The sequence below is a fragment of the Crocodylus siamensis genome, chromosome 4, assembly GCF_052110815.1.
Source record: "Crocodylus siamensis isolate JL-2025a chromosome 4, ASM5211081v1, whole genome shotgun sequence".
In the NCBI taxonomy this organism is placed as follows: Eukaryota; Metazoa; Chordata; order Crocodylia; family Crocodylidae; genus Crocodylus; species Crocodylus siamensis.
This window is the reverse complement of record NC_143398.1, coordinates 98069069-98087164: the sequence shown is the minus strand read 5'-3', so window position 1 is coordinate 98087164 and position 18096 is coordinate 98069069. Positions and strand designations below refer to the sequence as shown.

At 45.0% G+C, this 18096-nt stretch overlaps 1 protein-coding gene across 16 annotated transcripts in view; it reads right to left on the bottom strand.

The window, feature by feature from the left end:
• RBFOX2 (RNA binding fox-1 homolog 2) overlaps window positions 1-18096 on the bottom strand; it is a 258241-nt gene that overhangs the window by 51142 nt on the left and 189003 nt on the right. For 11 of the 16 annotated variants that reach the window (XR_016441838.1, XM_090043118.1, XM_090043127.1 and 8 more), the window contains one exon: window positions 11048-11194. Coding sequence is in view for 15 of the 16 variants with exons in the window: in XM_090043118.1 (XP_089899244.1) it covers window positions 11048-11194 (147 nt within the window). In the remaining variant the exon portion in view is untranslated. The remainder of the gene's footprint in view (window positions 1-11047; window positions 11195-18096) is intronic. The other 5 variants (XM_090043121.1, XM_090043115.1, XM_090043122.1 and 2 more) reach the window with 1 other exon arrangement.

Here is an 18096-nt window from a genome sequence, read left to right as displayed (position 1 = left end):
GAGCACTGTGAGGGTAACTGTGGACAGCACCACCCCGGCAAGCCCTGGTGCACGCACCCACTGACCCCTCCCTGCCTCCCCTCCCCTCTGGCTGGTTCTGGGATCTAGGGTCCAGGCAGCCCCCTCCCCCCACAGCGTGCACACACCTCCCTCCATACACACACTCCCACCTCCCCCATAGGGCAGGGGCATGCAGGAATGAGTATAAGAGTATTGCTTGGGCATGTAGGGATAAAATGTCAGGAAGGCCAGAGCACAATTGGAGTTCCAGCTAGCAACAGATGTGAAGGGGAATACAAAGGGTTTCTACAAGTAGGTCAGTAACAAGAGGAAGATATGGGAGATTGAGGGTCCCTTACTGATTGCAGGAGGCAACCTAGTGACAAAGGATGGAGAAAAGGCTGAAATACTCAATGCCTTTTATACCTCAGTCTTCACAGGTAAGGTCAGCTCCCAGACTACTGTACCTGGCAGCACAGTCTGGAGAGGAGATGAGCAGCCAACAGTGGTGAAAGAACAGGTTAAGGACTATTTAGAAAAGCTGGACATACACAAAAGTCCATGGGGCTGAACAGGATGCATCCAAGGGTGTTGAGGGAATTGGCTGATGTGACTGCAGAGCCACTGGCGATCATCTTTGAAAACTCATGGCAATCAGGAGAGGTCCCGGATGGTTGGAAAAGGGCAAACATAACGCTCATATTCAAAAAAAGGGAAGGAGGAGGATCCAGGGAACAACAGGCCAGTCAGCCTCACCTCAGTCCCAGGAAAAATCATAGATCAGATACTCAAGGAATCAATTTCTAAGCACTTAGAAGAGAAAAAGATGATCAGGAACAATCAGCATGGATTCACCAAGGGCAAGTCATGCCTGACCAACACGAGTGCTTTCTGTAATGAGATAATTAGCCCAGTTGATGAGGGGAAAACAGTGGATGCGATGTATAGACTTTAGCAAGGCTTTTGATATCATCTCCCACAGCATTCTTGCAAGCAAGCTGAGGAAGCATGGGTTAGATGAATGGCCTGTAAGGTGGACAGAAATCTGGATGGATCATCGGGCTTAATGGGTGATCACTGGCTCAAGGTCTAGTTGGCAGCTGGTATCAAGTGGAGTGCTGCAGGGTTTGGTTCTGAGGTTGGTTTTGTTCAGTGCCTTTACTAATGACCTGGAAGATGGCATACAGTGCACCCTCAGCAAGTCTGCAGATGACACCAAGCTGGGGGCAGTAGTAGGTATGCTGGAGGGTAGGGCAAGGATTCAGAGTGACCTAGACAAATTGGAGGATTCGACCAAAAGAAATTTCATGAAATTCAGCAAGAACAAGTGCAAAGTCCTGCACTTAGGATGAAACAATCCCATGCATGGGTACAGGCTGGGGGCTGACTGGATGGGCAGCAGCTCTGCAGAAAAGGACCTGGGGGTTACAGTGGACAAGAAGTTGAATATGAGCCAACAGTGTGCCCTTGTTGCAAAAAAGGCTAATGGCATACTGGGCTGCATTGGTAGAAGCGTTGCCAGCAGGTCAAGGGAAGTGATTATTCCCCTCTGTTCAGCACTCATGAGGCCACATCTGGAATACTGTTTTCAGTTTTGGGCCCTCCAATACAGAAAGGATGTGGACAAATTGGAGAAGACTCCAACGGAGGGTAACAAAAATGGTGATGGGGCTGAGGCACATGACTGATGAGGAGAGGCTGAGGGAACTGGGCTTCTTTGGTCTAAAGAGAAGCCTGAGAGGGGATTCAATAGCAGCCTTCAACTACCTGAAGGGTGGTTCCAAAGAGTATGGAGCCAGGCTGTTGTCAGTGGTAACAGATGACAGAATAAGGAGCAATAGTCTCAAGTTGCAGCAAGGGAGGTTTAGGTTAGATATTGGGAAGAATTTTCTTATTAGGAGGGTAGTAAAACACTGGTTAACCAGAGAGGTTGTGGACTCTCTCCATGCTTGGAGGTTTTTAAGATCTGGTAAGACAAAGCCTTGCTGGGATGATATAGCTGGGGATGGTTTTGCTTTGAGCAGGGGGTTGGACTAGATGACCTCCTGAGGTCCCTTCCAACCCTCATTTTCTCTGATTCTTTGAAAACTTAATACAATAGAATGAGCAGAATAAACTCTGGAGGAACTGAGAAGCAGCAGCAAAATCTATTGGACAAGACCTGTAGGGAGCTACAGTGAAACATGAGACATGTTTGTAACCACTGCCATAGTATAAAACTGTAGGGTGTCATGAGAAGGTTTAGGACAATGCAGAAGTTTCTGTTCTTTCCATGACCCATTCAAAAAGGGAACAAATGGTAAGATTCCCAAATTCTCAGGTTACAAAAAACAAGCACAACCATCCCATCTGAACCCTTTCATAGGAAAGCTATGGAATTTCTCCTACAAGCTGGATTAAAGTTTATACTTTGAAGGGCTATCTAATCTTTTTTAAAGATTGGGTTATAGATAGAGTGCATCCACCATCTCTCTACTAGGCTGCTCCAATGTTTAAATTACTCACATTTTTAATACATTTAACCTTGAAATAAAAGAAAAATTCCTAAATTAAGTTTTCAGCCACCAGATCTTGTTATGACTGCTTTCAAGACTGAGAAGTCTCCTGCTATTAGATATCTTTTCCATGTGTAAGCACCTATACACAGTGCTCTAGTCACCTCTCCACCGTCTCTCTGATAAGCTGAATAAGTTCAGCTCCTTAAGCCTCTCCTCACAGAGATGTCTTTCCAGCTTCTGGACCATTTCTTGGCTCTCTGGTCTCTCCTATGTATTTCCAGCTCCTTTTTGACACACAGACACAGAACTAGACACGGCATTTTGGAGCCCTCTTGTCAAAGATCACATCTCTTCTTAAACATGATAGTTTCTTTTGCCTACATCCTATGATCATACATTAGCCCTTTTTGCTACATTGCACTGAGGGATCATTTTGAGGAGACAATCTATACTGACCGGTAAATTATTTTCTGAACCACTGCTTTACAAAGTTAGAATCTCCTACCTGAGGAGGTGACCTGGATTCTTTGCTTCCAGATATACCATATTTACTTCAATATAAGATGACCCTCCCTCCCCCCCCAAATAGTTTCTACATATGGAAAATGTCTAAATTTGTTATAATTTTTCCAGTATTGAATCTAATTATAGGAGGTCTGTCTTCGATGCGACCCTTTCCCATTGCTACAACAGGGAGAATAAGTCTGGGGATGGGGGAAGAGGGTATCAGATGGACCCTTGCTCTCTGCCACAACTTCTTCCCTCTCCCACCATCAGACCCTGCTCTCCCTGGGCACATGGAAAAGAGGGGCAAATTTTGAAAACACTGACTTTGAAATAAATATGCCTGTAGTAATTTGCTTATAAATAGGCAATTTACTGGGGGTACCCATAGACACAGCTCATCCAGAACCGATGCATTTTACCTTTTTTTGAAACGGCTGCAAGTTATAGCACAGGTACTCCATAAACATGCTTTTAAGCAGCATTTCTGTACTTACTTGTACATAATATAAGCTAGCCAACTGCCTGTCCTCCCCCCAGGCATCGGGCCACTTCAAGCCCGGCCAGGCTGGGCCTGCTGCTCCCTACCCACCGCCACGATGGGCCTGCTCCTCCTCCCTGCCCTGCATCGGGCCAGAGCCCACTCCTCCCCTCCCTTCCCTCCACCACCACTGCCGCAGCACACCTGCTCCTCCCCACACCCACTTTGGCCCTGCAGGCGGCGATGACGGAAGCGGGGAGGGGCGAGCTGAGACTAGCGCTGGTGGCCTTGCCCCCTCTGCCCCCTGCACTGCCACTGCCACCACCTCCAAGGAGAAGGGGGGGCTCCCCCCTGCTCCATCACTGTCACCTGCAGGGAGCAGGGCAGGGGGGACAAGGCCAGCCACCCCCGTTCCGTCCGCTCCATTGCTGCTGCTCCATTCCCGTGTCCCCACCATCATGGCGGCGCTCTGCCACCTCCTGTCCGAATGCTTATTCTCACTCTGATTGGCTGTTTCAGTCAGTCAACCAGAGGACAAATAAAGTGTTATGAACAGACAGATTAAGGCTTTTACAATATTAGAATGATGCATGATATTAGTCCAAAGATAAAAGGCTCACTCATGATTTACCATACGGTTTGTTGGGCTGGGCCCCAGCAGATTCAACAGGATTTCAAGCCATAGTGACCCCATAGTTCAGCACTGCTCAGCATGTGCATGTATTCCTGAAACTCCCCCAAAGGAGCCATGTGCTAATTAGCCCACCACTCATGACTGGAACCAAGTGTTCTTGTCACAAGTCCTGATGAGGCACAGAGCAACCTGGTCCAGCTCTACCTCCTGGCACTCGGGGGGGCTGAGAGCAATGGGCAGTACCATATATCTTACTCAAAATGGCTGCACTAATCTAACCTTTGGTAGGTTTCCATAAGTATGTTTGCTCAGTGTGGGCCATGTGTTTTATAGTCATGCTCAGTGGTGGCTGCATTTAATCAACTTCATAGTTGGCTTCCATCACTGAGCACATGCTGCTTTTGGCAGTAGTTTAATGATAGGTAATGTATTTTATGAGGTTTCTTTGTATGCAAATGTAAGACTAGGAGCTTTTTTCCCCCTTACTGATTGGGAGGAAAAAAAGTCTTATATTTGAATAGATACAGTATTAGCTAGCACATTCTATTGGTATGTAACCAAATAACCAGGTGATTGAGATCTTTCTCCAACAACAACCTGTCTTCCTATCCACTGATCTTTGTCCACAGCCTTAACCAGACATTTTGCTTTATGATATAAATGGTTGACGGAAGTACAACAGAGATGATGGGCCAAGTACTGATCTCTTGAAAAGCCCAATAAAAATGGCCCTTATCATTGTTGTGTCCCCATTTACAACCACTTTTTAAACTCGTCTGATGTGTATCCTCCAGGTTACACTTACGCACAGGATTTGTTTGTTTGTTTTCCATCAAAATCTCATAGGTCAAATACCTTGAAGAAACCTAAATATGCTGTATCAAAAACGTCTTGCCAAAAAGGATAATAGGCTTGTTTAATGAGATCTACCTTCCATAAAACCAGGCTAATTCAGGCCAATCCTCCAGGTCACCCCTTTTTTCCCCTCTGTAAATATTGGCACTATATCGGAGGTCCTCAGATCTTTTCAGATTTCACCAGTTTACCAAGGCTTGTTAAAATTAACATTAATAGTTCAGAGAACTTCTCAGCTAATTCCTCTGAGATTCTTAAGCATTGGTGATCCAGGCTTGTTGATTTGAAAAATATTTAATTTAGCAGATGCTGCCTCACATCTTCCTTTGTTACAGATGGTAAACTTTCTATTCCATCCAAAACAACATATTGAATGAATATATCCTCTTGCTTCCTTCCAAATACAGAACAGAAATATCTATTGAACATGTTCTGTCTCTTTGGCATCACTATTAATAATTATATTAATTGCATCTAGCAACAGACTTATAACCTGACCTATAGGAGCTTTTGGTTGTTTCTAATACAGTTAACAAATTAATTCTGGTTTTGAACCCTACTGACTACTGATATTTCATCAATCCCTCAAGCTTCCCTTATCAGTCATCTACATTTTAACTGGGAATCTATATTCATTGCAAATTATTTCTACTTTTCCATTTTTATATACTTAGGCTTTTCTATTTTATTAATTTTTTTTGTCCAATGTAGCTTTTCTAGTTATGTAACAGCTTTTTGACCAATTAGTAGGAAGTTCTTGAACAATAATACTTCTCAGTTTAAATGTATGTTGCTAGTCAGCTATGCCAAATATGCCAAAAATTGCTTTAAGTTTGGAGAAAAGTGACCCTTATAAAACTTCAATATTACTGACCGAGGCCATATTCTCTTTAACACAAAGCAAAAGTAATCAAGCCAGGACAGCTGAAACTTAGGGGGCTACTATTTTTCAAGTCAGCTATTAAGCATTTTTTGTCCATTACAATGAAGTCTACACTTGTCAGTCATAGTATTTTTCTGTGCAAAAAATATCATCTGTTTTTAAAACCACTGAAGAGTTTCTTGTTATAAGTTCCCAAGATATGCCCCAGTATTCCTCCACACACGTTAGGGACAGTTATACAAGGAAGAATTTTAATTTGTCCTATACTTTAGTGAGGTTTGGTGGTCTGTGCACCAAGACCACCAGATCTTTAGTTCAAATGTTTAACCCCTAAGGGTTGAATCCAACAGGAAACTAGATTAGACATCCGTAAGAACTACTTCATAGTCAGGACAGCTAGGATCTGGAACCAGCTTCCAAGGGAAGTGGTGCTGGCTCCTACCCTAGGGGTCTTTAAGAGGAGGCTTGATGCCTACCTGGCTGGGATCATTTGAGCCCAGATTTTTTTTTTCTCCTGCCCTGGCAAGGGGTCAGACTTGAAGATCTAGAAGGTCCCTTCCGCCCCTACTTCTTTGATTCTATTATATTCCTTTCACTTTCACGAATGACAGCAGACTGGGGAGGGGGGGGTGCGTGCATGCGTCCCACAAGACATAACATCACTGGGATCACTTCCACCTCTATTCCCAACTGCATAAAAACATTAACTAATGCTCCATGCCCCAGGATAGAGCTGATCTCTAGGCTGCTATTCAATCCTGAAGGGATTTCTTCACTCCTTCCCCATCATCACTTTCATTTCTTCCCCCCACTGCACTGCTGTCTACCCAATTTCTCCCTTTGCACTGTACTTCTGGAAAACCACTCCGGGCCAGAGCTTTGAGTCTCTTAGAGATGACGTTGAAGAGATCAGACCTGACACACAAATGGAAGAGGAAGGAAAAGGGAGCTTGCAGCCACCCACAGCTAAAGACTCAGATAACCATGAGTCCCTGTAGGGGAGACAGGATTGGTTTCAATGCAAGTCACCCAAGGGAAAGCCTCCTATTTCCTGCAAAGGGAGTAAGAGGGAGAGGGGCACTTTGAGCTCCACATTAGTGCTCCAGGCTATGAATGTGTTGTTGAGAAAAGCAGCAGTCAGGAGAAAAGGGGAGATAAACAGAGGAGTCACCAATAGGTTTGTTCCCGTGGCAAAACTGCAGAGCTTCTTAGTGCTGAAAAAAAAATGCCATGTGTATTTGCATGCATGTTCAAAAGGTAAATGCAGTTCTGGCACACCGTGTCTGGCACTGACCACAGCATAAAAAGTCATGCCGCTCACAGACTGAAATAATACTGAGTGCTCTGGCATGGAAGTTGAGTATTCACAATTTTCCCCTTAAGTCTATGCCACTGACCTGGACCTACATCAAGGGTGGCCACCCTATGGCATATGCAGCCTCTGTGTGGGGCACATGGCAGACTGAGGAGGGGACAGGCAGCCCAAAGGCAAATAGGTCTGGGAGCACAAAAAACAGCATCAGATCAGGACAGGGAGCAGAAAGCAGAGGGGCAGACTGAGTAGGGGATTAGACTCAGAGGTTAATGGTGGGGGCTATTTTGTGCCCATGGTGGGGGCTAACTTGTGCTACCCGTGCCAAAAAGGCTGACCCACACTGATCTAGATAATGATGCTATTACTCTAAGTCAAGTCACTGACTTAATAAATCACTAGAGACTGAAAACTAGTATGTAGAACTTCTGTTTGACCTCTGTGTAGCAACATGGGGCAAAACTTGTGCCTTATAACAAAGGATAGGAAACCCTCACAGCAAGTGCCAGCAATTAAAATGTGCTTCCTAGGAGTAACCTCATGAATCAGCAGTTAGTTTATTCAAGATATTTCAGTTTCCCTATTATCAAAATACAAACAAAAGTGAGTACTACAACACAACAATAAAGAGCAAGATATTAGGAAATGAGCAGAAGAGGCAACTTGGGGAGCAGCAGTTCTTGAACTCCTTGACCTAACTAGGAGCAAAGTGTGTTACCCTAGAAGTAGGCCCAGGCCAGATGCCCAGCCGTATAGTGTGCAGCAACCTATCTATAAGATTCAATACTCAGAGCATGAACCCCAGGCTCTAACACCATCCACTTGCACTCCAGGGTATGAAAAAACAAAGCTTTAACCTGGGCTCCCTTATGGCACTGAGCACTTCAGGCTCCTACCAGTCAGCAGAGTTGGAGACGACCGAAAGCAGTACCCCGCTTCCCCCTTATTTACACCAGCTTACTCAAAGGATAGAAATTTTAACAAAAACTTACAATGCTGCAATTGCTAATGAAGTATGAGCCAGAACAAGCTATGGTTTCATCGGATGTTTATCTCATCCACCACATGCTGTCCAAGCTGTACAATGACTGAAACCGTTCTCCAGAATCAGCAGTGGGCAATTCAGCAGTTAAAGACTAAAATATACCCCAAAGAAAGTGCAAGTGAGGTGAATGTGCAACTTTACTCTGGCATCTCCTAACGAGATAACACTCCACTTGATACCAGCTGCACAAGCTTTGTGTAGCACCAAAGCTTGTTTTCAGATGAAACTCCCAAGGTTTTGTTAAAATAAAACACAGAGATTTTCATAACAGATGACTATTTGCAGATTCTTTAAAGCTTATGACGGCAAAAGCTGTATACTCAAAAAGCCAAAGTTTCCCATAGATTCTGCAGAATTTATCTGAAGCATAAATACTACAAGGTCTTGTATGTCTGCAGGTCTGCTGTATAGATGTGCACCAATACAGATTTTTTCGGCCAATACCAATAACCGATTTTTAAGGAGGCATATCAGCCAATACTGATCCAATTTCCGATATGCAGCCCAGCAGCTTGAAGAGCAGTGTCTGGCTGGTAAGTCTGTTGTCATGGAAAGGGAGGTGGAAGGGAAGGGCAGAAAGAGGCCCCTATGGTGAGGGAGGGAGAAGGGCAAGGGCTGGGGCAGGCGCTGCCCAGATGGGGCCAGACAAGGCATGGGACAGAGCTGCAGCTTATACACTGGGGCACAGCTCCCGCTGTTGCACACACCCATGGGGGGGCATGGGGAGGATGCCTGCCCCCCAAATCTGCACTGGAAGAGGTTGCTGCCACTGTGGGCTGGGACTGGTACCAGGCCCTTTGTGGCTGGGCCGTGCTGTGCGTTGAGCGGGCAGCGGCAGCACTGGGAGGAGGATAATGGGGGGACAGGGGGCAGTAGCCACCCCAAAATTCACTGTAGCCCCCACAATTCCCCTCCCAATGCCGCTGCCATCACCCACCTCAAGCACAGCCCAGCCCAGCCTAGCCTCCACTGGGAAGAGCCTGGCACCAGCCCCAGCCCACAGCAGCAGCCACCCCACCCCAAGCAGATCTGGGGGGTATTCACCCCCCCTACCCCCCATTCCCTCCTGGGATGCGCACAGCAGCAGGAGCCACCCCCCAGATGAACCATGGCTCTGTCATGCGCCTTGCCCAGCCAGGCTGGGCCCCACTCACTCTGTCACCGCAGGGGCCTTGATCTGCTCCCCCTCACGCCCCTTCCCTTCCCCCTCCTCTTCCACCACAACAGACCTACCAGCTGGATGCAGCTCTCTAAACTGCTGGGCTGTGCTCCTGGCCCCGTGCATGCTGTGGCTGTGCACATGCATGGGGCATTTATCAGCCACATTATCAGTTGCATCAGGCAAAAAATGCCAATTTCTGATATAGTCAATTTTCTTTAAAGCAGTGCCAATCCAATATCAAACCATGTATCAGTGCACCTCTAAGTCTAACCCCCTGCTCAAAGCAGGACAGCCCCAACTACATCATCCCAGCCTGGCTTTGTCTAGCCAGGTCTTAAAAACCTCCAAGGACAGAGGTTCCGCAACCTCTCTGGGTAACCTGTTCCAGTGTTTTACTACCCTCCTCATGAGAAAGTTTTCCTTAATATCCAGCATTCCTTTCTGCAACTTGAGACCATTGCTCCTTGTTCTGTCATCTGCCACCACTGAGAACAGCCTAGCTCCATCCTCTTTTGAACCCCTTCAAATATTTGAAGGCTTCTATTAAATCCCCTTACAATCTTCTCTCCTCTAGACTAAATAAGCCCAGTTCCCTCAGCCTCTCCTCATAAATCATGTGCCCAGTCCCCAAACCATTTTGGTTGCCCTCCACCAGTGCCAAATAAAGGGGAATAAACACTTTCCTTGATCTGCTGGCAATGCTCCTACTACTGGAGCCCAGTATGCTCTTAGCCTTCTTCACAACAAGGGCACACTGTTGGCTCATATTCAGCTTATTGTTCACTGTAACCTCCAGGTCCTTTTCTGCACAGCTGCTGGTTAGCCAGTCAGTCCTAGTCAGTTGGTCCCAGTTGCTGGAACTGTTCTATCCGACAGCAGGACTTTGCACTTTTTCTTATTGAACCCCACGAGATTTCTTCTGGTCCAATTCTCCAATTTGTCTAGGCCTCTCTGAATTCTCACCCTACCCTTCAGTGCATCTACTACTCCCTGCAGCTTGGTGTCATCTGCAAACTTCCTGAGGTTGTACTCCATCCCATCTGCCAGGTTCTTGATGAAGATATGGAACAGAACCAGCCGCAGGGCAGACCCCTGGGGCACTCTACTTGACATGAATGCTGTGAGCCCCAGGAGACTGGGGGGCAGGGGGCACAGCAAGCTCCCGCGGGCAGTGGAACATGGCAGTGGCGAGCTCCCGCAGGCAGCCACAACACTGTTGGCGGGGGGGGGGGGGGGTGATGAGCACTGACCAGATGTCAACAACCACCCACAGGCACCACCAGCAGTGTCGCCAGCGCCTTTTTGCAGAGGGTGCACTGCCAAGCTCAGGGGGGTGCACGTGTACTTGCATGCACCCCCTATGTGTCACCAATGCTACTTTGTACTGGCTGCCAGCTAGACAGTCTGAAGAGCAAAGTCCATCTAAACTTTTAAGTCTCATCGACACTAAGAAGGTTCTTTGCTTTTAACCATTTGGTAGCTAACACATGAGACCATCCTAACATGAACAGGTCATTTGTAGTGTTCACACGCGTAATCAAGCTAGGGTAAACCACCCTACCTTGAGCAAGGCAATTGGTATTTTACCACACCTATTTCCTACCATGGACATATTATCATTGTATGCTCCATCTTTGCGAGTCTCATATTCTTTAAAGGCTTCAGTAACTTACCCCAAACATTTGTCGAAGGTCAGGATCTCGGAAGCGGAAGGGAATGTTAGACACATGAAGTCGTTTTGGAGTGGACTTGCTCTCGGTATTCTCACTGCTCTGTGTCTGTGACTGCTGTCCATCTGTCTGTGCCCCTCCCTCTGTCTGCTGAAATCAGAAAGACAAAGTAAGTAAGAAGAAATTTCTCAAATTCCTTTCATGATTTTGCCTATCTCTTCCTAGGTATTTATACTGCACTTATGACCATGGTATCTGAGAATTTCACAGGTTTGATAAAGCTAACGAAGTTTAACAATGCCTCTTTTGTTCTCCCCCTCCTACCCATGGGTAAGAGGATCATAATCTTCTTCCTCTCCGTCACCATTTCTAGAATAGAAGGTTACTCCTCCTCTACTTTCTTTTTTTAAATCATCTCTCCTTTTCCCTTTTTTTTCCTTCTCTCTTTGGCCACTCCTGGGAAAAGGCTATGATGAAGAGGTGAGCCTTATGTCCTGAAGCTGTCAAGTAGTAAATTGCAGCTCTGAGCCTTTGGGGACAGGTATTCAGACAATACTCAAAATCCTACAACTAAAGTGTAACTTCTCAGCCAGCCAATCCCAGCAGTGCATCCCCAGGCTAAAAAGCATCAGCTCTGCCCCTGCTCTTTCCAGATTACTGCCACATGTAAACAGCACCCATACAAAAAAGGACAACCTACAGGCAAAAGGTCTATGGGTCTTTTATGGCTAATTTATTTTAGTTACATTTAAAGTCTGTTTTGAAAAAAGAAACAAATGCTGTCATTTTTGGGCACAGCTGAAGTATGTGTGTGCATGCCCCCCTCCCCTGTTTCGCATCATAAACTATGTTGAGGCACAAATGAAGATGTGTTGGCACAAAGCTTTAACTCTGCAACTGAAGTATCCAGACTTATTTACTCTCTTCCAGAAAATTTCCAAAAGCCTTATCAGGACTATTATTCTCAGCCTGGGGGAAATGCTTCCCCAGTCCCCTAAGGCTTGAAACATGTGCTCACCAACACTGGATGCCAGCAACAGCATAGGGAAATAGATAATCATATGTTCAGTTTTATTGCTGTATTTCTTTCAAAAAGACTGGGCTTGGCAAGCTAGGATATTTGCCAGAGTGTCCGTTCACTCCACCTTTTTCACCTGCCTAAAATGAACTGGATTAATGCTCTGTTTAGTAACTTTTTAAAGCCCCATTTCATTTTCTCATGTGGTAGATTGACTCTTCTCCCCTTCATTTACAGAAAAAGCAATGCGAGATTCTGTGGCAACTCAAAGTGCAAGCAAATGCAAGAGTCAGCCAGTGCTAGAGAATTGCAAGGATACATCCAGACACCAGTAGTTCAAGACAAGCATTTTACTGTTTCTGGATATACATTTGGTTTGGCAAATGAATAAAGAGATGCTCCTAAGCAAAAACAGGGAGTCCCCCACCACTGACTGGATTTGCTGGGACTAGCCTGCACAATATGCAGCAGAAGCATGGGAAACTCCTGAAAATCTAAAAAGCATCTCTAGTGCTATATAAAAATGGGCACCATTAGTACTGAGGATTTTTCAGCTGAAAGTTTCCTTTACAGATATGACTTGGACCTCGTATGAGTTGTACAGGATTAATGAGCATGCTAAGAGGAAACACCAAGGTCTTGCCATGCTGTGCAAAACAATGGCAGCTTTCCATTTCTCTTCACTCAGGCAATGTAAGCAATATAAATGTATCTGAACCATTTGGTATAGAGTGGTAGGAAAGGAATGAGTGGAATGATACGGCAAAGTAAACACCTCTACTCAAGAGTTGCACTGAAGATGAAAAAGAGCAATATGAGCCCAGCAGACCTAACAGAGTAAGCCATATCCATCTGGTCAAGATTCATCCATTTCCTCAATATCAAATGCACAAGAACATCCTGACAATCATTCACCTGATCAAATCCAAAAGCTGCCTTTTCCTCACACTCCCATGAAAAAAATACATCTTCAAACATGCATATGGTACACACCAGGAGGAAGAATTAATGCAGCTGGCTTGTGATCAGATCACACCATGCTATTTGGCAGTTTTGTTTTTATGATCCTATCGGAGTCTTCTGTTCTCCAGGGCAAATCTGCCCAAGAAGGACAGAACACGTGGCAGCTCATCCATCACCGCTGCATAAGGTGCCTAGGAATCAGCATTCCAAAACAACCCCCAGAAATCATTAACCCCCCGGTACTGCACAGGCTTTGAAAGGGATCTCTCTTCAGTGTCTCACTCTGAAGTCACACTAATTCAAATTTCCGAGCCTTGAACTTCTCATCACAGATGGTAAATCCTACAAGTGGACACATGCTCTGCCAGACATGTGCACTCTATCCATCCTTTTCACCCCCAATCATGAAAGGTGCAGATTACGTAAAGCAAAGCATGTCAGTACACGTTTAAGGACTCGGAGCTGCTTTTAGCATCATAGGAAGACGTTTGTTGCTTCCTTAAGAACGGAAACCGAAAGGCTATGACCAGGTGGATAGAAGATGAATATAATAAACAGTCTAAAGAGGCCAGAACTCGAGTCTCCCTAAAGATGTGATATATCATACAGTGGCCTATACAAAAACTCACAATTGCACCTGCGTATGGCAAGATGCTGCTTTCATGCAAGAAGCGATGTTTTACCGCACACTAGATATGTACAGCAAGACAAGCCTTCTAAGAGGAGAGACAAAAGGGGAAATGCAAAAGACCTCAGTTAATCCTTATCTACGAGACTGTAGAAAAAGCCCCAAAGCTCATTGTTTCCAGCTATTTCAGTACTAGCTTAATCTCACATAGATTGTTTCTCTGGAAACAAACCAGCACTTATAAGGGGATGAGTTCAACAGTGTAAAAGGTCTTTTCCCCCCACAACTTTTAGCTACAGCAACCCTAAGGTATAGTTTAAACTTTTAACCAGCCTAAGACTGGCTTAGTACATCTGTCTATTGCCAGATACTCAGCTGCAGCTGAAGAAGAAATGGCTTCCTCGGGTCTCATTTTTCCTTTTGTGGACATTTCTTGACTTGATTCATCAGGCAGGAGATGAAAAGGAAAGGGCCTATAGCCTGTTTACAGGCTGCATATAATCGAGACTGGCAACCCAAAGTTAACCTAACTGAATGACAGATAAAAGCACATATTTCAACCAATCAGCCTCTCCTTTCCATCCCCAAGTCCTACCACCCTTCTTCCCTTTTGGCCTGACATTAACACCCCAAAGTAAGGAACTGACTTCTGCCTCTGCTTGTATGTACTTTACTATTGCCTAGTTTCAGTTCAGCATCAATTCCTCAGGTCTCAGGGTCCTGCAACGATGCAATAAGACTACTTGCACTATGACATAAACACTCTATTAAAACAATATCATCAGATCTGTCCTGCATCCCCAACTGAGTATAATACACACCGATGTAGATGGTGATGTCATTCTTCCACACACCAGACACCGGGCTCTTGGCCACAACCTGCCCTGCTGTGTTTTGAGGTAATCAGTGAGCAGGGAGGTCCACAGATCACACACCCAAGAAAAGTCTTCCCCTAGGATATTGGAGAGGCAGGGGATCCATGTTGGCTGAGCTCACAGCAGCATCAGCCCTGTCTATGCCTGTTATGCCCAGGAGCAAGATGTTGGCTAGCATAAAGCCTATGAAAACAAAGTACATTATGTTTCTGTTCCCCGCTTGCTTTTCAGAACTGGAACTGCTTCAGATGCAAGTTATAGAAAATTAAAACATTTGGAAACAGAATGTCAAAAATCTTGAGGAGCCCAATTAAAAGGGTATAATTTGGGTAGATTGTCTTTAACAGACAGACAGAAAAATGTTAACTATTCCTGCCTGTATCCAGAGGAGACTTGGGTGGCTTGTAGGGACTGATCTATACAACTGACTCCACTAGTTCTGTTTTGGGTCAACATCCAGGAACTGGTAGGATCAAGAGCTTAAGGAATGATGTGGAAAACCGGCCGATTATGACCTACCTAATAGGAATGAAGGGGTTGGGGGAACAAAGGAAGAAAGGGAACAGTCTCCTTTTAGCTTTGATTGGGCAGGTGTCAAAATACAAAAGTTATCATTGTAACAGGCATTAAGTGGTACCCCAGTAAGCAATTTAATTTAATTTAATAGAAGAATGGGTCAAGGACTGATGCATGGATACTAAACCTCTCTCACTCCCACAGGCTCCTTTTCCAAGGTAAGGTTGAAGTGCAATGTGTAGGGGCATCGCGTATGAAACCTTGTGCTTCCTATACTATGTGTTCTGCAGACAGAGAAATGCAGGAACAATCAACATCCTTCAACAGTAACAAGTTTTGTTTTTAAAATTAAATCTTTTCTAGTTGCATTTATTTTGCCCCAAAACAGGAAGCTCAATTATCAGTGTTGCCAATAGGGATATATAAATGCAATTCCTCAGGCACTCAGCTGCATTTAAAGATGTGTCTACTCTTTTTTTCCTGAATGAAAAAAATTAACTAGCATTCACACACTTTTTCTTCTTTGCAATGCTGATATGATACATCCTGACGAGATTCTTTTGATGGTTACTGTGCCAGGACCTCCATGAAAGGTTCCAATTCCCTCTCTTATGAAATACAGATGCTCTGACAAGCAGAGAAGGGAGGATGGCTGCCCCCATTAGATACTAAACAGCGGTTTGCAAGTGTTGAAACCTGAACTAAACTGCTTCACAGTCAGATCACGTCCCTCCTGTCAACCTCCAAATTTCAGGTATTTGCCTTAAGACAGCAGTTTCCAAACTGAGGTCTGTAAACCACCAGCAGTCCATAAGGAGCTAGCAGCCAAGGCGATGATGGCTCTTCCTTACATCCACCTATTAAACATCATTAAAAGGCACCTAATATACACGTTAAATATTTTCTTAATGTTAGATTTTGTAGATAAGCAATTGCTCTAATTACCAAAGGGATGTTATCAGATTACCAAGGGGAGAGGTCTATGTTTCCTCGTAAACAGAAAAGACAACCATGAAATTCTGTTAAAATGCTGTCCATGCTATACAATAGGTTGGGAACGCTTGTCCTAGGAAAACCTTGGTTTCACCTCTTAATCAAAAACATGTTTAGAAGCAGCTAACACTCCCAGAAGTTTGAAGAGCTCTATTCTTGTCCCTCTGCCGAATGGGACAAGTGATTTTGGCTGAATGCGATACCTCACTCTCCAACAAAGCAGTAAATCTGTATTCCTTTGGTGAATGTGCTGCATTAACTAAATGTATTTTGGTGACAGGATGTCAGAGAGTTATGCGAGACACTGGTGTTTGTAAATAGATATTGTACTGTATCGGTTCATGACATAATGTAAAACCAAGTTGTCAACACCTGCCATTTATAACTCTGCATCAAGAACTCTCATGTAAAGTAAATGACATCTATTTATGTCTGTAAATCTATACCTCTAGTTATAATCTGTAGTTCTATACACATATGCTTCCCTCTACTTAAACTCATCTCTCCCATTAATTTTATTCATTTTACAGTAGAAAACAAAATGTTCCTACTATCAGACAAACTGCTTAAGTTCACTAGAAGGTTAATCTTTCCTCTGAATAACCTCTCTGTTTTTGAACGGTGTCTCAGACTGAGGGCTCTCAATTACGTATATATGCACCAATGTAAGCTGACAAAACACCACATTTTCTCACAAATACTGTAACATGCTTCTGAATATAATATGAACCCTCTTTTTGAGAGGCAGCATGAATCCACAAAGGTCTTACCTTAGGTAAGAAACTAACTACAAGCAGCTAGGGGAAATAGGCAAGGCAGCTTCATCTAAAACTGTCCTGACAGCATCTGGCTTTGCACAACAACTCAGCTGGAAGGGGCAGCCTCTCGTGAAGTCAGTCGACTCTCATCTCCTTCCCCGTCCCTTCCCCTCTCACCCCCACACAAAGTAGAAAAGACCCAGCCTGCAGTTGTATGGCAATCCAAGGCAAAGATACTTTGGCCCAAAGTTCAGGGCTGCAGGCTGTTGCATTTGCTGCCTACTCTTCAGCTGCAGGAGCACAGGACCTGTGGGGTGGGCAGGAAGCAGCAGTTGTGGCTTGGCTTCAAGAACCAGCCCTGCAAACCTTCCCCTTCTGGTGCAGGGATGGGTCAGATCCAGCCAAGGACTGACCCCACAGACTGGCCCTATCCAGTGCTTTGGGTCTGGGGCTACGTGCTGGGTCCAACCCAGTGGGTAGCCCTGGACCCAATGCAGCACTTGGCCACAGATCTGGTTTGCTGGGTTCAACCATGAGCACCAGGGTCCAAATGTGGATTAACATGCACTCGCCCAATCCAGCACATGGGGTTGTGTCATCTGGTCCCCCATGGGTCCAGAAATTTGTCAGTGCCACGGTTCCTAGAGCTGTGGTAATTAACACTGCCACCATTCTCCTGCTGCCAAGTTTCCAGACCCATGAGGAGTCCCATTTCTGAAATATAACGTGCACCCTGATTTCCACCAACTGGTTTTGGGGGCAAAAAGGTGTGGGTTATATGCAAAAAAAATATGGTAGTAGGAGACACAGCTCTGGCAAGAACTGAGATAGAGTGCACCAGTACATTAAGTGGACTGGCTGCTGTTGGCTGTTCAGTTAAGTCATGTTTAGACTGGTGTCCCCTGCCCATATCCGTTCCCCTTTTGCACGGCATGGGAGTAAAGGTCAGTTGCTTTGGAATGGACTGGTAACCTCAAATGCTGGGAAGTAAAGCCAAGCAGGCAAGGTTTAAGCCTAAAAAAAGTGAGGGACCAATATAAATATGGCATAATATGAGCAATTATTGTGCAACTTTCCCCCATCCAGAACCCTAGCTGGCTCCTAACCTACAGAACCCACATTATTTTAGCCCTACATTGCTCCTTGGCTGACCACACCAATCATGCCAGAGGTTTGGCAATGTAGACAAATGTCCAATACGGTGTGGACTTCAGCTCACAAAGTTATGTTACTTGAGATCAGTGCTGATACAGCATTTGAATTCAGACGTCCAGACCAGGGTTAATTAACTGATTTTGCCA